Consider the following 18,845-nt stretch of genomic DNA (forward strand, 5'->3'; position numbering starts at 1 on the left):
ACAGGCTGAGCACCGCTGCCTCAGAGGTTCCAGATTGTTCTCCCAGGTGTGGATCTCAGGGAGGAAAGAGAGATTGGGTATAGTGATGTGGCCTGGTGCATGGATGGACCGGAGCCTTGATGGTCACACACCTGCTCAGTGACACTGGCCACTGCTCCATCCTGCCCCGCCCTCCCCCAGCTGCTCCCCTCCTTCCCTGGCTGAGTACCTTTGTTCTTTGCTGCAGAGTTCCAGAAAGAGGCTGAGTCTGAGGGTAAGAAGAAAGGCAAGTTCAAGACCATGAAGATGCTGAAGCTTCTGGGAAACAAGCGGGCCACCAAAAGCAAGGCCCCTGGGGACAAGAGCTGACAGAGGGGGAAGCCGACTTCCTCTCCTCTCCGGGAGCCTTGAGGCCAGAGCAGCGCTCTGCTTGCCCTAAGACTTGCCAAGGGGGACACGATGACCTCGGGAGGGAGTCCCTGGGTGAGCTTTGCCCTCCTTGGGGTCGCCAGCTGGTCTAGGCTAAAGTTCTCTTCCCTCTTCCCTGTGGCCCAGACAGCTGTGACTCAGTCCTGCCCCCTTGGATTTTGACTCCAGCTGCTGTGACAGGACCCAGGGGCAAGGAGGGGTGCAGGTCTAGGCAGGAGGCAGCCGCTCTCCCTGTTCCTCTGAGCCAGGCCAGATGGAGTCTTTGCTGCTCCTCTGCCCAAGGCAGGCCCTGGCCTGGGACGTGTGCACCTTGCAGAAGCCAGCGGCGAGGCTGGCTGCCCAGCTTCTTCCTTCTCACCCGGACCCTTAGTCCCTGCCTCCGCGTCTAACACAGATGCCCTTGAAAGTCACGTCCCCTCACTCGGGAGCTCTGTGAAGTCTCAGATTCCGGCCCCTCAGTGAGCGCTGTGTTGTGTCGGTTGGGAATGTACTGCTTCCCCTGCCTTCCAAGTTGTAGGGAGCTCTTCCCTCGTCTTCGGCCTTGCTCCATGGGAAGTCTCGCCCACCACGCAGGGCCCTGGTGTCTGCTGAGGCGGTGACTCAGACTCGCCTAGGAAGGCGTGCTTTGGGCAGGTGCTAACCCTTGTCCTCTAAGGTGTCCTGACTTGTGATGCAGGCTTTCTGCCCCGCCCCATGCCCAGGGGACGGACACTCCTTCCCGTGCTCGGTGCTGTCTGTCTCTCTGTTGCTGGTCCCCTCCAAGGACCGATGGCCACTCGCCACTGAGTGGCCCTGGGAGAAGAGTGGTGTGGTACCTCTTTTCCCTGGGGAATATGCCAGGCAGCTTATGGTCCAAGCACTGTTCTTGCTGTCGGGGTCTTTAGTGCCCCACTCTGTGCATCCTGGGAAGGAACGCACTGTACCTCAGTTGCCAGTGCCCAGTCGTCTAGAGCACATCCACATCTGTCCCCCTCTGCCTGTCTGTGCTCCACCTCATGGCTAGGTACCCCCGGGAGGGTCTGGGCTGTCCACTCAGTTGGGAACTTGACCACCACTGCCTACCATTGGGCAGGATTCCCTTCCTGTTTGGGAAGAGATGCTTGTTCACTCCCATCTAGCCCCTGGCAGTCTTTCCAAGCGCACTTGTTGACCTGGAGACAGGGCCAGCAGCTCAGAGGTCTTTCAGAGGAGCCCTGTGACCCAGCTGCTGTAGCCCAAGAGAGGACTCCCTTAGGCTGTCTCAGTGTCAAGGACAGTTTCCATGTCTCAAGAGAACAGCCTTTCTCACAGAAGTCACCTGTATCCTGTGAACGTGGGCACAGGCTTGCCAAATCTTGCCCACTTTTTTCAAAAGAAACCCAGAATCCAGTTTTTGTACAGGCGCAATTTGTACCTGCTGACTTCACATTTAAGTTGGCCACGGTGGGCTACGCTCGGGCCAGGCCTGGGAGCTGGAGGGTGTGTCCCTGCTGACCTGACCCTTATCTGCTGGTTGCTGCATAGTAGCCATGTTTATTCTTGACAAGAAGACAGATTGTGTGTTCTGTTGGAATTATGGGACTTGTGACAGGTGCAGGAAATGTTTCCATTTATGGAGACAGGGAAATGATAGAATACTAGTGAAGGTCGGGCTGGTTGGTCACTGTCAGCAGTGACCAGCAGAAGGGAGGACACTGATGTGCACGCAGTGAATCAGTTTGGGGCAGAGGGGCTGGCGTACCAGGTGGGGAACAGGGCTGCTTTCCTTGTCGGGTTCCTTTCATTATGGCTCCCTCCATTTATGTTTCTTCCTGTGGTCTTCGTTTGGTGGAAGCCACCAAGTTGACCTGTAACCCCAAGTGGGCTCCTCTGTAGCTAACTACCTGGATAGAGTGTCTTGGGGAACCTGAGTTTTCACACCTCAGTCTTTTTTTTGTTTGTTTGTTTTGGTGTGTGTGAGTGGGGGTGGTTTTGAGAGGGTTTGCTCTGTGTAGTTTTGGTGCCTGTCCTGGAACTCACTCTGTAGACCAGGCTGGCCCCGAACTCAGAGATCCGCCTGCCTCTGCCTCCCAAGTGCGCCACCACCACCCAGCTCACTCCTCAGTCCTGAGGGTTAGCACTGACTGCAGGCTGCTCAGGAACTTTGTTTCTCTGTTCCTCTGGAAATATGCAAACAGCAGTTAGAACCCATCTGCGCTGGACAGGTTCTGATTCTGAATAAATAGGCTTTATCCCTGTGGAAACAAGGCGGCACTTGTCATGACCAAGTTAAATGTGCTTTATTGGCCAATTAATCATTGTGGTTAAACATTTGCCCAAGGCTACAAGAAGGCAAAGAAGTAGATCCTAAGATATCTAGGACAGAACTGTGTTCACAGAGCACCCGGAGGCCCGCAGTGGCAGGGGGAGAGCCAGCGAGGGTGCCCTTGGGCAAATGTCCAAAGTGGTGAGCCTGGGTGTCAACCCGGTGTGTCTGGGGCTCTTCCCCCTACAGAAGGCCTCAACACCGTGGCTGTGACACAGCTCAGGGGCACCACTGAGGCCTCTGCATCCCCGGGCAGTGTCTGGTCTTGTGCTCCAAGACAGTGCCACGCCGTGGTCTGGTGTGGCTCCCGTGGGTGGGCAGACCTGGGGATGGCACCGCTTGGCGAAGTGAAGGAGGGCTCTGGTGGTCGTGCTGCTCTGGTGGTTGCATTGGGCTGGCCCACCCTGGTCTTGGATTAAGTGGTGGCAAGGGCCTTCCTAAGCTTCTCGCTCCTACGGCGGTCAATGTCCTCCATTTCCCGTAGTTTCTGCAAAGGGCCATCAGGAGGAGCCGCTGTCACGGCCGGACAGCGTGGCGGGACCTTGCCACCTGAGAGGCTAAAGCCTTGCTGGCTGGGGCTCCTCCCATTTGGCTCCACTGCTCCCCACTTTCTTGGGCTCTCCTACCTGGGAGATTTCAGCCATGATGATTCCTCGGTATTGCTTGCCCTGTCCCAGAGCCTCCATGGCAGCCAAGAATTCCTTCCTGTCCTGGATTTCCTTCACCACTGCACAGAGGGGAAGGGCCATCAGTGCACAGGGCAGTGGGAGTGCACAGGGGCCCAGGCAGCAGCGCATGGTCTCTGAGGGAGAGTGGGGGGAAGGTCTGTATCAAGTCATGTTGTTCTCATTAGCCTCATCAGTTACACACACACACACACACACACACGCACGCACGCACGCACGCACGCACGCACACACACACACACACACTCACACTCACGTTCTTCAAACCGGTCCAGCTCAGGAGGTAGGTCCTCTTGCCGCACATGGGGAGCCTTCTTCCGTTCCTCTGTGTCCTTCCCAGTGGCAAAGATATTTTGGAGTCTTCGTTTCTCCTTCTCCAGATCTCCTGCAGGCCCCAGGGATGGTCTTGGTAAGGTGCAGCACAGCTGTTTGCCTGTCTGCACACTTGCAGGATGTCTGGGTTGTGAGGAGGGGGCTCGTGCAGACCCAGCGTTTCCCCCAGGAGGACAGGTCAGGTTAGCAGTTGAAACCACCAAGAAAAAGGCTGCAGTACAGAGCTGATAGAGAACCCAGAAACGCTGGCCTCTGAGGTGGGGATGCTGGGGGGTCTGGGCCAAGAGCGATGTTAGAGGCCAGGAGGAGGGCTCCCAGATGTGGGCTCAAATACAGAGGAGACAGCCTTGAGGGACCAGGAGGATAAGCAGCTGGCATCTACATCCCTCTGGGATTGGGATCGGAGTAATTTGAAAAAAGCTGTAGGAAGATGAAGAGGGCCACCTGCCTGCTTTGCTCTGTGACCAGCCTGGGTCTGTTACCCACTACGGGAATGGTGCTGTCTGTCCCAGGCTGCTGTAACCCCAGAAGATGGAGACCGCCCCTAGCCCAAGCCGGTCGGTCACTTACTGGTGGCCTGAGGCTTGAATTGCTCACGGCTGTATGCCCCATTGGCTCGACACATGCTTGCAGGCCGCAGGTGGGAGTGGGTGGCCAGGATGGGAGGCAGGTAGGTGGCTGTAGCCGGCTTTTTGGAAGGCGAGCTCCTCTGGCTGGATGTGGGATTGCACTGCAGAGGCAGAGGGGCTCCTCCTGGGAACAGAAGAGTCGGGGGGACAACCCTGTCGGTCTGTCTGTCTTTTCAAAGAAAAACGGCAGCTGCCAGCCAGAAGTCAACAAGCATGGGCCAGTCTCCAGGCCCCTCGGAGCCTGCCCTCTGCGGGCTGTAGCAGCAGTTAGGTGGCTGCTCCTCGTTCTGGATGCTTCTAAGACACATTCAAGGATGTCTTGTTCGGTGTGTACACATACGGTTCTTAAACACTGGATCATACCATGTGGTCAGTAACAGACCCTCTTTCACTTACCAGTTTATCATGACCAACTTTCTATAAAGATGCATTGATATGTAACTTATTTTTGTATAGCAATGTACTAGTTGTTAGAGTGATCACACTATTTATTCGGCTAGTCATTCGGGTTCTCTCTGGGTTGGTTTTGTTTTGTTTTGTGTTTGTTGGTTGGATTTTTACTACTTCTGACAATGCTGCAGTAAACATTCTCATACACTGAGTCTTTGGCCTGCTGTGTTTTGTTTTGTTTTGTTTTTTATCGCACATGTGCGTGTGTGCGTGCGTGTGTGCATGCGTGCGTATATGAGCTTGTAGGAATCAGTTCTCTCTGACCATGTGTGTCCCAGGGATGAAGCTCAGATAGATTGTTACACTTGGCATCAAGCACCTTTCCCGGCTTAACCATCTCACCAGCCCTGTGTTTTGGTTTTGGCTTTTTTTAAAGGCAAGATCTATCTAGACTGGCCTCCCAACTCCCTATAAAGCTAAAGATGTTCTTCCTGTCTCTACCTTCCAAGTGCACGGATTACAGGCATGTGCCACCCCACACCTGGTTTATATGGTGCTGGGATGCAATCCAGGGCTTGGTGCATCTGAGGAAAGGGCTCTGCCGACTGAGCCAAAACCATAGCCCAGACTGTAGTTTTGAACAGGGGCGGCTTCTGTAAGAGGGTAACACCGGAGAAGACAGCCAGAGTGGAGAGCCAACCCTGCAGTTACTCTGAGGTAGAGAGGACAGCTGGGGTGCAGGTGTGGAGGCAGTGCATGCCGAGATATCTAGGGAGCATCCAAGGGGCTAATGGGGTGGGGGACAGCGATCAGGACTTATGGAAGCTTCTGGAAAGATGATTTTATTCTGCAACGTAGGGAGCCGTTGGAGGGTTTGGGGAAGAGTTACCCTTTTTGCTGTTGAAAGTCTCATCTAGGGCCAAGGGAAGCAGCTTTTCAAACAGCATGCAGCATTGGCAGGGAGCAGAGGAGACCAGCGATCAGGTCAGGCTCAGGTTGTAGCCTGCGGGGCTGACCACCAGGTGGGAGGATGAACAAGGGGCATGAAGCACAACAAGTTCCTGTCCTGTGGGCTTGCAAGGAGGAGTCTGCCATCACCCCCACCTGCCTTCCCTCCAGGGAACCAAGTAGATGCCGTTCTCAGGATGAGCCCATGTCCCAGGGCCACCTCTTCCCTGGGCCCGTGCTCATCAAGCAAATAGTGGCCTCAGTGATTCTGGGCATTCAGGTGAAGGAGAGGAATTTGTGGCTTGAACCAAGCTACAAAACAGTGGTAGGGTTTTGGTTAAGGAGAGGTAGACAGTGAATTCTCAGGGAGGTTTGCCTTTCAAGGTTTACTTTTATTTATGTGTGTGAATGCTTGCCTGCATATATGGATGTACACTATGTATGAACCTCTCCTGGTGCCCACGGGCCAGAAAAGGATCACTTGGAACTAGAGCTTAGATGGTTGTGAGGTACCATGTAGGTGTTAGGAACTGAACCGAGGGTCTCTGCCACAGCACTAAGTGTTCCTTCTCCCTGGCTGGGTGGTGGTGGTGGCGGTGGTGGTGGCGGTGGCGGCGGCGGCGGCGGCGGCGGCGGCGGCGGCGGCGGCGGCGGCAGCAGCATTGGCCACACACACCTTTGATCCCAGCACTTGGGAGGCAGAGGCAAGTGGATCTCTTGAGTTCCAGGCCAGCTTCGTCTACAAAGCAAGTTCCAGGACAGCCAAGGCTACACAGAGAAACTCTGTCTTAAAAAACAAAAAATATATATATTTTATTTTTAGTCATATATAGATACATATGTGCCTGTGTGTCTCTGAATGAGTGCAGTGTGCACTGAGGCCAGAGATATGGGATGGCCCTGGAGCTGGAGTTGCAGGTGGTTGTGAGTCACCCAGCATGGGAGCTGGGAAACAAACTCAGGTCCTCTACAAGAGCAGTACCTTCTCTTGACCACTTAGCCCTCTCTCCAGCCCGCCTCACTCTCGCCAATGCATTTTTATGAAACAGGGTCTCACTATGTAGCCCTGGCTGGCCTGGGACTTTTTGTTTGTTTGTTTTTGTTTTTCAAGACAGGCTTTCTCTGTGTAATGACCATGGCTGCCCTGGAACTCACTCTGTAGACCAGGCTGGCCTCGAACTAACAGAGATCCGCCTGCCTCTGCCTCCTGAGTGCTGGGACTAGAGGTGTGCATCACCACGTCTGGCTTCATCTCTGCCCTCTGAAATGAACTCCCCTTCCCCTTCATATAGAGGAGCATTAAAAATGTCTCCCTGGGAGGGCTGGAGAGATGACTCAGTGCTTGAGAACACTGATTGCTCTTTCAGAGGACCTGGGTTCAATTCTCACGGCTGTGTGTTTCAGTTCTAGGGGACCCGATACGCCTGCACACAAGATAAAAATAAATAATAGAAAAAATGTATCCCTGGTCCCTCTGCCCAGGAAGTCTCTAGAGTGACTGTCCTTACTTTTCATGGTATCCATGATGTGTCGTTGCTGGAAGTTGGTCAGTTTGGATTCCTTCATCATCACTGCAAAACAAAGTGCTCTGTGAGCCCCCCCACCACCAGCAGCGAACCCCCTCTGTGAGCCCCCCAGCTGCAGTGGACCCCCTCTGTGAGCCCCCCAGCTGCAGCGGACCCCTCTGTGAGTTCCCCCCCAGCTGCAGTGGACCCCCTCTGTGAGCCCCCCAGCTGCAGTGGACCCCCTCTGTGAGCCCCCCAGCTGCAGTGGACCCCCTCTGTGAGCTCCCCCCAGCTGCAGCGGACCCCCTCTGTGAGCCCCCCCCAGCTGCAGCGGACCCCCTCTGTGAGCCCCCCCCAGCTGCAGCGGACCCCCTCTGTGAGCCCCCCAGCTGCAGTGGACCCCCTCTGTGAGCGCCCCTGAGCTGCAGCGGACCCCCTCTGTGAGCGCCCCCCAGCTGCAGCGGACCCCTGAGCCCCCCCCAGCTGCAGTGGACCCCTGAGCCCCCCCCAGCTGCAGCGGACCCCTGAGCCCCCCCCAGCTGCAGCGGACCCCTGAGCCCCCCCCAGCTGCAGTGGACCCCCTCTGTGAGCCCCCCAGCTGCAGTGGACCCCCTCTGTGAGTTCCCCCCCAGCTGCAGTGGACCCCCTCTGTGAGCGCCCCCCAGCTGCAGCGGACACCCTCTGTGAGCGCCCACTAGCTGCAGCGGACCCCTCTGTGAGTTCCCCCCCAGCTGCAGTGGACTCCCTCTGTGAGCCTCCCCAGCTGCAGCGGACCCCCTCATCTCCCCGGTCTCAGCAGCACACTGCAGCATTGCCTCCCGACTCTGAACTGAGCTCTCATGCTCTTCTGTCCACTCCACTTTCTCTAGAGCACATGACACTCTAGGGTTTTTCCTTTTCTTCTATTTATTTGTTCACTAATCTATCTTTCTATTTATTTATAGAGAGGCTCTTACCATGTAGCCTAATGGTATGTTCATTGGGCTGGCCTCAAACTCACAGAGATCCACCCACCTCTGACTCCAGAGTACTGGGATTAAAGTCATGAGCCACTATATATGGCTTTTAAAAAGTTTTTTTTAAGGTTTTATTAATTTTATTTATTTATTTATTTATTTATTTATTTATTTATTTATTTATTTTCAAGACAGAGTCTCTCTGTGTAGCCTTGGCTATCTTGGAACTCCATCTCTAGGCCAGGCTGGCCTCACACTCAGAGACCTACCTGCCTCGGCTTCCTGAGTCCTGGGATTAAAGGTGTGCACCACCACCACTTGGCTTTAAGTGTTTGTGTGTATGAGTATGCCTGTGTGTGTATTGGTGCCTGCGGAGGCCAGCAAAAGGCACTGAATCCCCTGAAGCTAGAGTTATAGGTTGTTTTGAGACACCTGACATGGTTGTTGGGATTGAATTGGGGTCCTCCAGAATAGCAGCAAGTGCTTTGAATCTCTGAGCTATCTCTACACCCTTTTTTATTTTATTTTATTTTATTTTATTTTAAAGACAGGGTATTACTAATTATCCAGGCCAGCTTTTTTGGACTCAGGCAATCCTCTCAAGCAGCAAGCTTGCATATCGTTATATCTGCCTAAAATAGACAGACAGACAGACACACACACACACACACACACACACACACACACACACACAAACACACACTATTTTGGTGAGTGGCTAACATGGGTGCTGGGGTCTGAACTTGGGTCTTCTTGAAGAGCAGTACACATTCTTAACCACTGAGACATCTCTCCAATTGTAACGCACACACACACACACACACACACACACCGTTTGTGTGTGTGTGTGTGTGTTTGTGTTGTGTTGGGATTGAAATTCAGGCTTCATGTATGCCTAGCATATATCATATTACTGAGCTACACTCCAGCTTTATAATTTTTTCTTGTTAACTTCCTGTACTATTAGCTTATGAGAGCAAGAATTGTTTTTTGGTGGTTTGTTTGTTTTTTTGCAATCCCCATAACAGTCTTTCCAGTACCTAGAACAATATCCAAATCACATATTAGGTTTTTAAGTTGTTGAATAAATGAATGTATCTATGTTCATTCATGCATCAGAGGCTGGAGCCACAATTGTGAGCAGAAACAGGCACTTTCTCTGCCTGGTGGCATTCACCATTTAGAAGGTGATAGCTGGGGTGCTAAAGAGATGCCTCAGAGGTTAAGAGCACTGGCTGCTCTTCCAGAGGACCTGGGTTCGTTTCCCAGCAACCACATGGCAGCTCACATCTGTCTGTAACTGCAGTTCCAGAGGATCTAGCACCCGCACACAGACATACATGCAGGCAGAACACCAATGCACATAAAATAAATAAAAATAAATCTTAAAAGAAGGTGATAGCTGGGGAACTAAACGCCTATAAGACCGACTATAATATTGTGCTAAGTCCAGTGAAGGGAACTGGATTTGGTACTGGGATGTGAGTCTTACTGTGGTGGGGAGGAGTCAGGCTTCACTGAAAGCGCAATGTAAAACCCAGACTCTCAAAGGAAATCAGCACCGTTCTGTCGTCGTTCCTCCGAAAGCACTGACCTCTGAGCAGCTCGCAGGTCCCCGGCGTGTAAGCGACCTGCTTACGGCAGCGCCGGAACCCGTTTCCTTTGGTCACGGCGTCCACCCTCTCCTGTGAAGCCATGGGAAGGCCCTAGGAGGGAGAGAAGCAATGACCAGCCCTCGTCTGGCGTCGCGGTCCCGACCTCTCATCGCCAGCACCCTGGGAGTCTGAGGAGCTGGTGCCCGAACCCTTGGCTCCGGACAGCGCAGTGACCACAGTCTCCATCGTGACTGTCCCGGACGCAGCGCTCACCCTAAGCGTGGCAGCGCCCTCCTCAAAGAGATCCTCGGGGATGCCAGTGTGTCAGTGCCCGCACCAAGCGCATCGGGTTACTATGGTAACTAGCGCACACGCCCCCCCCCGCCACGCAGGCGCATTTGCACCTGGCCCTTGGCGGCCTCCCGGAAGCGATTGCTTCTGGGTCACGGCGCAGGCGCGCAGAGCACGCGTAGTGCCGGAGGGACGTGAGGCGCGCGGTTTGCTCGTCTGAGCTCCGTCCGGACCGGCCAGTGCGGAGAAGGCATCATGTCAGACAACGAGGACAAGTGAGCGCGCGCTCGGAGGGGAGGGGGTCGTGGTGCGAGCCGGGCGCTTGGAGCACAGGCTAGCCCAGCTCCTGGGTCTGTGGGGCGAAGTCTTCAGCACTTCCTCCCTCGCGGTGCAATGGGGGACGGTGTGCAGGGTGAAGCCCTTGCTTGCCCTCCGGGCACCCCCTTTCCAGAAGGGAATGCGGGTGGTAGTTGGTGCCATCGTGGAAACAGGGAGGAAGAAGCAGTCCAGAGAAGGGCCTGGAAGGCGGGGGGCAGGCGCGGGCTTGTAGCAGAGGTGGCCAGAAGTGAGGCTGAACTCTGGGGAACACGAAGTTTAGTGTTGTTTGCGGCAGGGTCCCACTCTGAACCCCGCACTGGCCGGGAGCTCACTCTGTAGCTCAGGCTGGCTTTGAATTCGCCACAGTTCTCCTGCTTCAGCCTCCCGAGTGTTGGCATGAGCCGCCAGGCTCGACCGAATTCTGGACAGGTTTTTCTTTTATTTATTTGGAGACCACGTCTCACTGTGTACCAGGTGGTTCGAATTTAGAGATCCATCCACCTCTGTCTTCCAAATGATGGGATTAAAGCATGAACTACCGTGCCTGGCCCCTGGTATACACATACATACATACATACATACATATGTGGGGGACGGGCAACACAGCCTGACCACACAGCTGCCATGACCGGATTAGAGGCCCCAGACACAGCTTCTGTGACAGGCTTACTGGCAGGCAACACCCGGATCCAGGAAAAGCCATAAGCTGACCCCACCCGGGGATAGCCTGCATCTAAGGCCTGTACTCTTAGCACTGGGCAGGCTAAGGCAGGAGTATTGTCGTGAGCTAGAAGTCAGCCTGAGTTACATAGTGTACAGGGTGAGACTGTCTCAAAAACAAGCAAACAAACAAACCACAGGCGAAAGTGCAATGGATGCAGAGATGGGAGTGTTTACCAGGGTAGTGATTGCCAGTGGAGAAGAGATCGCTGGTGGGTGACTGGGGAAAAGAGGGGAGCCCAGGAAAGGCTGAGGAGGAGCCCCCCAGAGTGGGAAGCAGAAGTGGGGAGCCGGGTCTGCTAGCTGTTAGATGAGTGGAAAGGATTTAGCAATGGAAAGATCATCAGTTAAGTTGGTGCTGGCACACCTTTAATCCCAACACTCAGGAGGTGGATCTCCGTGAGTTCAAGGCCAGCCTGGGCTACAGAGAGAGAGTTCCAGGACAGCCACGGCTACAGAGAGAAACCCTGTCTCAAAAAAACAAAACAAAAATAAAGGCAGTCAGTGAGCAGAGCTGGGATGACAGGAGTCTTATTGAGGGGAGATTATGACCGTGGGAAGAGAAGACTCACAGGTAGTGAGTTTGGGCCGCTCCTTCACACATTTACACCATAGGAGGCTGATGAGATTGATCCGTGGTTGAAGGAGCTTGCTGCATAAGCCTGACAACCCAGGTTTGATCCCTGGAACCTGTGGTAGAAGGGGAGAGTGGGAAAGGTTGTCCTGGTGGTATTTGTGGGCCTGCACAAAAACACACCTCATGCACACATTAACAATTTTTTTTTTTTTTTTTAACTGAGACAGGGTTTCTCTGTGTAGTTTTGGTGCCTGTCCTGGATCTCGATCTGTAGACCAGGCTGGCCTCGAACTCACAGAGATCCACCTGGCTCTGCCTCCCGAGTGCTGGGACTAAAGGTGTGTGCCACCACCGCCCGGCAAATAAAAATATTTTTAGAAGCCTGGTAACTGGAAGCCATGAGGATGACAATGTCACCTGGCCCTTAATCCCCCCACTCCACCACCACCATAAGGGAACATGGAATTAGGCTGTAGCAGGAGGGAGAAGAGAATAATGTGTTTTTTGGTTTTTTTTTCCAGGGGCGAGGTGGGGTAATGGAGGTAATGTTTTGGTGCTGAGAATCAAATGCCCAGGGGTTTCATGCATGTTATGTATACACTACTTTTGAGCTACACCTCCAGCCCTGAAGTAAATTTTGTTTTTGTTCTCAAGACAGAATCTCACTATGAAGCACAGGCTGTGCTTAAAATCCTGAGTCTCCTACTCCCATGGTCCACATGCCAGGAGTACAGGAGTGTCCTATCGCACTCACAGATCTATAGTTTTCCCCTTCCGATAGAGCTAAAACTGGAGGGATGGCTTAGTGAATTCCAGCACTCGCTCTCCCAGGGACTAAAAGCTCAGCTCCAGCTTCAGGGGATTTGACACCCTCACTCTGGCTTCCACAGGCACACGTATAAACACATAGGTAAACCTTTTAAGAAAAAATCCCTAGGCCAGAAAAGTACTTGTTTACATGCTGACTGAAGTGTTTCTCATGAGGGAAACTGCGGTGAAGGTGTCCTAACATCGTTTGGGGGCAGATGGGACAAGATGGAAGGCATGAAGTGAGGTAGAGTTTGATTCCTTCATTGAGATTTGCTGGTCCCTCCTGCATCACAGCCGAGGGGCCCCGATGCGTCCCTCGTTCTGGCGGGTGATATTCTAACCACTAGTTTCTTCTGGCTTAGTTTCGATGGCGATGACTTTGACGATGTGGAGGAGGACGAAGGACTAGATGACTTGGAAAATGCCGAGGAGGTCAGTAGCCACCCTCAGCTCCCTACAGCGCAGCCCGGATGCTAGACAGTGGGGTGGGTGACGGTTGCCGAAAGGTGTTGCCGTTCCTTTTCCAGGAACGTGTCTCCCACAGATGCACTCAGCCAGGTCTCGGGATTGTTGTATCTTGTCATGTATGGGCTTTTTACACTTGTTCTTGGTTTATAGCCCTGGAACTCTCACTATTTAAACCAGGCTGACCTCTAGCTCAGAGAAATCAGCCTTCCTCTGCCACCTGAGTGATGTGATTAAAATCATGGGCCCAGGTAGAAATAGCTTTGGTCTCTTATTCACTACTCTATCCCAAACACTTAAAATACCATTGCTGAGTGTAAGCACTCAGCAAACAGTTATTATTATTATTGTTTTTTGTTTGTTTGTTTGTTTGTTTTTGTTTTTGTTTTTGTTTTTGTTTTTTTTTTTTTGAGACAGGTTTTCTCTGTGTAGTTTTGGTGCCTGTCCTGGATCTCATTCTGTAGACCAGGCTGGCCTCGAACTCACAGAGATCCACCCGGCTTTGGCCAGATTATTATTTGTGCATGCGTGTGTGCATTGCAGAGGCTGGAACCCAGGACCCATGTGTCCTCCATCTCTCCTGAACAGATGTGCAGGTGTGTGGCGGGTTGTTGCTCAGTGTGGGTGTGACTCTTTCTCCTTACCCTGTGCAGTCACTGGACCCACTGACTCAGTTGCAGTCTGTGAAAGATCTGGTGTTTGTGCAACTTCCTGTCTAGGCTGTGCTCGTCATGTACAGGGCCAGCTTTCTTTCGGGCAGGGCAGCTGGCCCTAGAGTCCTGAGCACAGTCCTCTCTACTGCCAGCTTGGAGACGTTGGTCAGGTTGGCTGATTCTGGAATCCCCGGGATAGGGACCATGGTCCCTGCCTCCCAGAGTTGTGAGGCGTGGGTCTTAGTGAGAGGTTGTACGTTCTCGACATCCAGGAAGCGTGGGTGGTGGCGAGTGCCAATGTCGTCGTCACCCTCCCTGGCCCAGGGCTTGCCTGAGCTCTCCTCTGTCTTCTTGGTCCAGGAAGGTCAGGAGAACGTTGAGATCCTCCCCTCTGGTGAGCGACCGCAGGCCAACCAGAAGCGCATCACCACTCCTTACATGACCAAGTACGAGCGAGCCCGTGTGCTGGGCACCCGCGCTCTCCAGATCGCGTAAGTGTTGCCTCTCCACTGTCTTCTCTGTCAGCTGGGCCACAGTGAGCCCCAGCCTGGTGATCTGCCCAGCCCCCGTGTGCCCGGCATCGTGCTGGGCTCAGGGAGCCTGTGGTGTGATGTAAAAAACAGGCCATGAAAGCCGGGCAGTGGCGACGGTGGTGGTGGCACACACCTTTAATCCCAGCACTCGGGAGGCAGAGCCAGGCGGATCTCTGTGAGTTCGAGGCCAGCCTGGGCTACAGAGTGAGATCCAGGACAGGCTTCAAAGCTACACAGAGAAACCCTGTCTCAAAACAAACAAGAAAAGAAGTTGGTCATTCAGAACACCGTAGAGTCTGCTGCTGTCAGGGACATATCCGAAGAGAGTGTCTTCGACACTCCTGTGCTTCCCAAACTCTGTGCCAAGCAGCATTACTGCGTGGGCTGTGCCGGTCATAACAAGGTAGTCAGGACTCTGATCTCGTGAAGCCTGGAAGGACGGAACACCTCCACCACCATTTAGACCTGCTAGTGCACCATGACCTCCACCAAAGCCTATTAAAGACAGAAGAAAAAAACACCTTGGAAAAATAAAAGGGGGCTTAAACTTAAAAAAAAAAAAAAATTGAGCCTGGTGGTGGTGGTGGTGGTGGTGGTGGTGGTGGTGGTGGTGCATGCCTTTAATCCCAGCAGGGATCTCTGTGAGTTTGAGGCCAGCCTGGTCTACAAATAGAGGTCCAGGACAGCTAGGACTGTTACACAGAGAAACCCTGTCTTGGAAAAAAAAAAATTGGCCCTGTGAGGTAGCACATGTCTTTAATCCCAGTACTTAGGAGGCAGAGGCGTGTGGATCTCTGTGAGTTCCGAGGCCAGTCTGGTCTACAGAGTGAGTTCCAGGACAGCTAGGGTTACATATTGAGACACTATCTTAAAAACAATAACAAAAAGCCCAAACCACAACAAAAAACCTATGCAAACAAATGAAAACAAAAGCAAGCCTCCCTACCCCTCCCCCCAAGAAATACTAGACACATCCCAGGGATCAGGAGCGTCTCTGCGGCCCACAGCACAGGGATAGCGCAGGTACAGGACATTGCCAGTTTGCTGAGCGTCCTGGGAGGCTTGTCCATTAGGGGCTGGAGATGGCTCAGAGGTTAAGAGCATTGGCTGCTCTTCCAGAGATCCTGAGTTCAATTTCCAGCAACCACCTATAATGAAATCTGGCGCCCTCTTCTGGCCTGCAGGCATCCATTCAGGCAGAACGCTGTATACATGATTAATAAATCTTTAAAAAAAACAAGGCCCGTTAGCAGAAAGCCTTCATAGTCTGTGCAGACTGTTGAGGATGCAGAGGGACTAAAGAGGTCGTCCCCAGCTTGCCAGAGATCTGATGAGAGCTGGACCAGAGCACAGAGAGCCTGAAGTCAAGGCAGGGCTGGATAATGCTTCCCAAAGGGTTCAAAAAGGCAGGGCAGCCTCGTGGAGGGGGAGAATCCCCAGGGTGGCAGATGAAGGATGGTGGTTTTGCACATATCCCTGGTATTTGCTCCACTCATGACCTGGGGCTATAGGGCCTGAAGGAGGTGGTATTTCCTGCCTTTGTACATTACCTCTTAAAAGGAGAGGGAGAGGATCACATGCCCCTTCTCCCTGTTCCCGCCTGCGAGGTGGACATGCTCCCAATCAGATCAGAGGATGACTTCAGCTGTCTACTTCCATTCTGTATTCTGGAGTATATTTCCTCAATTTATATGTGTGTGTGTGTGTGTGTGTGTGTGTGTGTGTGTGTGTGTGTGTGTAAATGTGTATATGTATATGTGTATATGTGTGTATATGTGTATATATGTGTATATATGCACACACACATTATATATATATATATATATATATATATATATATATATATATATATATATATATATATAGTTTTGTTTTGTTTTTTGAGACAGGGTTTCTCTGTGTAGCTTTGCTCCTTTCCTGGATCTGTAGCCCAGGCTGGCCTCGAACTCACAGAGATCCGCCTGGCTCTGCCTCCCAAGTGCTGGGACTAAAGGCGTGCACCACCAACGCCCGGCATCAATTTATATCTTAATAGACTCAGTGGATTGATCTTAATACCTTGGTGCTAAAAATAGTGTGGATGGGTGCAGCTTGAGGTGTCAAGCTGCAGTACAGTGGTGGCAGAGATGCCACTAGAGGGGGCCAGCAAGAAGGCTTGGCCGGTACAGATGCCTGCCACCAACCCTGACTCCCTGATCTCGGGACCTGCAGGGTAGATTAGAGAACTGACTTGATTCCGTCATGCTCTGGCCCGTGACCACACGTGCACAGATCCGAACACACGAAGTACAGTCTGAGTGGTTCTGACCCTGTGCTGAGTCCGCAGGATCCATCCAGCCTTGCTGTCCGTCAACGACACGGGCAGTGTGTCGGCAGGGGGCAGCAGAGGACAGGGGTCAGCAGAGGGCAGTGTGTCAGCAGAGGGCAGGGGTCAGCAGAGGGCAGAGGGCAGCAGAGGTCAGGGGTCAGCAGAGGGCAGGGGTCAGCAGAGGGCAGGGGGTCCTCTCAGGAGAAGGAGCACTAAAGCCCGGACTGCCGTGAACACACAAGACACAGAAGTGGTTCATAGGTTAAGAGCGCTTGATGCCCTCATCTGGCCTCCTGGACATCCACACGCGTGGTTTAGCTACGTAAACACAAAAGCATGTCTGTAAACATAAAATTTTAGCTCCGGGGGATCTGACACTCTGGCCTCCATGGGCACCTCCTGTACATACCCCAGCATAGACCCACAAATACAAATTAAAAAAACTTTAAGAAAGAAATTAAGTAGTTAAATAAAGTTAGTAAGAGACGTCAGAAGACCCTGCAGGGACAGGTTCAAACTGGCATGTGTCTGATGAGCCAGTGGGGAGCCTTCATAGGATGTGAGGTGTCTAGACAAGCCCCCATCCAGGACAACCCACTGTCAGCGGTTTCTGTGGAGTAAGAGGGCTCCGGCGTAGTCCAGGCCTTAGTGCTCCTTCCCCCGAGGGACTCACGCGCTCTGGTGGCGCTCTGCCTGTCCTGGGCACAGCACTGGGCCAAGCCTCTGCTCAGGTGCTAAAGGAAGCCGCTTCTTGGGTTGCTTCCGGTTGGGTTTAGTGTGGCCCACTAGCACCACCTGGTGGCCGATGTTGCTCCCCTTGCTAACTGGGTGAGTGGCATGTTTTTTTTTTTTTTTTTGAGACAAGGTTTCTCTGTGTAGCCCTGGCTGTCCTGGAACTCGCTCTGTAGACCAGGATGGCCTTGACCTCAGAGATCTGCCTGCCTCTGTCTCTTAAGTGCTGGGATTAAAGGCGTGTGCCACGATGCTTTTTTAAATGGGCATTTTGCCTGCATGTAGGCCCATGCCTTCAGAGAGCATCCTGGAATTGGAGGGACAGATGGTTGAGAGCCACCATGTGGGTGGTGGGAATCAAACCTGTGTCCTCCGCAAGAGCAGCAAGTGCTCTTAATTATTGTCTCTCCAGCCCTGGGACAGAATTTCTCAGGAAGGTTTCTTCCCCTTCTTCTAAAGCCACTTACACCCTCAGTGGTCCCATCCTCACGACCTTCCGAAGCCCCCTCCAGTACCGTCATCATGCTAACCCAAGAGCAGAAGGGGGACACCTAAGAACCGGAACACAGGCGAGGCCTGGAAGTTTGTTATGGCAGCTTGAATGAGGGCTGGAGAGGGGCCCTTCTGGGGTGTTGCTGTGAAGGGCTTGTGGGGTTGGACTGGTGTGGAGAATGAAGGGCCTTTTCTGGTGGAACATTCCATTCGATGACTTTAGTGTGTTCCATGGCCACAGCATAGCACAGTGGTTAGGGACAAATCGTGGCTCTGACACTCTGCCTGTGTGACCCTGAGCAGGTCACTCACCTTTCCGTACCTGAGTTTCCTCACAAGTCAGAAGTCAGCCGTCAAAGGAATAAAGACTATCAAGGCGAGAACAGTGAGTGGCATGGAGTCTTTAGTGTTTTGGGATCATTTGTCTCGTGAGGCAGGGAATGCCGACCGTCTTCATCTTAAATGAGGCTGTTGGGATATGGAGAGAAATCTAGGGCTTGTCCTTGGAGGCTCCCTGCACAGCACTGCCACCACAGCTGCCTGCCTAGGGACCGTGCTAGGTGAGGATCAGGATACCGTCGTGACCTCTGAGCCTTGTCTGCTGCCCCTGCAGGATGTGTGCCCCCGTGATGGTGGAGCTGGAGGGGGAGACAGACCCTTTGCTCATCGCCATGAAGGAACTCAAGTAAGTCCCTCAGACGGTGCTCGCTTCCTCCAGGGCCCAGCATGCAGCTCTCAGGCCTCCCTGTCTGGGGAAGGTGGTCTGATCTTTATAGTCAGGCTCCCAGGAGTGTGTGTGGGGGGCGTTGACGCGGCCCCCGCCTCTACCACCTGTTCTCTGCGCAGAGCCCGGGCACCAGCCCTCATGCCCTGACTTCTCCCCACAACAGGGCCCGGAAGATCCCAATTATCATTCGCCGTTACCTGCCCGATGGAAGCTATGAGGATTGGGGCGTGGACGAGCTCATCATCACCGACTGAGCAGAGCTCTTGGACTGTGCCTGGGCGCCGTTCCTATGCCCACTGTAGACATGTAAATAATAAACTTCACCCTCCCGTCCCTCTGTGCCTGCTGTCCATAGTGCTGCTACCTGCTGCTTCCTTGTTCCTGACCTGCTGCAGGGAGTGGGCCACACCAGGGGGGCCTCCCATCCAGGGGCCCTCCCAACCAGGGGACCCTCCCATCCAGGGGGCCCTCACATCCAGGGGGCC

General features: G+C 53.2%; 3 protein-coding genes across 7 annotated transcripts in view; 2 read left to right on the forward strand and 1 right to left on the reverse strand.

Annotated features, from left to right (window-relative positions):
- Micall1 (MICAL like 1) overlaps positions 1–2,633 on the forward strand; it is a 40,208-nt gene extending 37,575 nt beyond the window's left edge. For all 4 annotated transcript variants that reach the window (XM_076556319.1, XM_042264838.2, XM_006979133.4 and 1 more), the window contains one exon: positions 227–2,633. In XM_076556319.1, the coding sequence (XP_076412434.1) occupies positions 227–348 (122 nt within the window). In that variant the 3' untranslated portion in view covers positions 349–2,633. The remainder of the gene's footprint in view (positions 1–226) is intronic.
- An 8-nt stretch (positions 2,634–2,641) lies between these two features.
- Positions 2,642–10,149, reverse strand: C20H22orf23 (chromosome 20 C22orf23 homolog). Of its 2 annotated transcripts, none has more exons than XM_006979134.4 (7): positions 10,008–10,149; positions 9,734–9,845; positions 7,187–7,249; positions 4,282–4,464; positions 3,635–3,763; positions 3,319–3,419; positions 2,642–3,179 (listed from the first exon to the last, which is right to left on the reverse strand). In XM_006979134.4, the coding sequence occupies exons 2-7, from the start codon at positions 9,834–9,836 to the stop codon at positions 3,108–3,110; spliced, it is 651 nt and encodes a 216-aa protein (XP_006979196.1). In that variant the 5' UTR covers positions 9,837–9,845; positions 10,008–10,149; the 3' UTR covers positions 2,642–3,107. The 2 variants fall into 2 exon arrangements, with proteins under 2 accessions (XP_006979196.1, XP_015853295.1); XM_015997809.3 differs by having other exon boundaries at positions 3,319–3,494.
- An 8-nt stretch (positions 10,150–10,157) lies between these two features.
- Polr2f (RNA polymerase II, I and III subunit F) lies at positions 10,158–18,693 on the forward strand. The gene is made up of 5 exons (XM_006979135.4): positions 10,158–10,300; positions 12,813–12,882; positions 13,929–14,059; positions 18,247–18,318; positions 18,524–18,693. The coding sequence occupies exons 1-5, from the start codon at positions 10,281–10,283 to the stop codon at positions 18,612–18,614; spliced, it is 384 nt and encodes a 127-aa protein (XP_006979197.1). The 5' UTR covers positions 10,158–10,280; the 3' UTR covers positions 18,615–18,693.
- The last annotated feature ends 152 nt before the right edge of the window (positions 18,694–18,845 follow it).

The sequence above is a fragment of the Peromyscus maniculatus genome, chromosome 20 (genome assembly GCF_049852395.1).
Source record: "Peromyscus maniculatus bairdii isolate BWxNUB_F1_BW_parent chromosome 20, HU_Pman_BW_mat_3.1, whole genome shotgun sequence".
Classification (NCBI taxonomy): Eukaryota; Metazoa; Chordata; class Mammalia; order Rodentia; family Cricetidae; genus Peromyscus; species Peromyscus maniculatus.

Excerpts from the sequence above, each read along its gene's own strand:
- C20H22orf23 (XM_015997809.3), bottom strand. The coding sequence starts at position 9,836 with ATGGCTTCACAGGAGAGGGTGGACGCCGTGACCAAAGGAAACGGGTTC. Across the intron at positions 7,250-9,733 it reads GACCTGCGAGCTGCTCAGAG|TGATGATGAAGGAATCCAAA; the intron begins GTCAGTGCTTTC and ends TTTGTTTTGCAG. Across the intron at positions 3,495-3,634 it reads GCTGGACCGGTTTGAAGAAC|AGACCATGCGCTGCTGCCTG; the intron begins GTGAGTGTGAGT and ends ACTCTCCCTCAG.
- Polr2f (XM_006979135.4), top strand. The coding sequence starts at position 10,281 with ATGTCAGACAACGAGGACAA. Across the intron at positions 12,883-13,928 it reads ACTTGGAAAATGCCGAGGAG|GAAGGTCAGGAGAACGTTGA; the intron begins GTCAGTAGCCAC and ends TTCTTGGTCCAG. Across the intron at positions 18,319-18,523 it reads ATCGCCATGAAGGAACTCAA|GGCCCGGAAGATCCCAATTA; the intron begins GTAAGTCCCTCA and ends TCCCCACAACAG.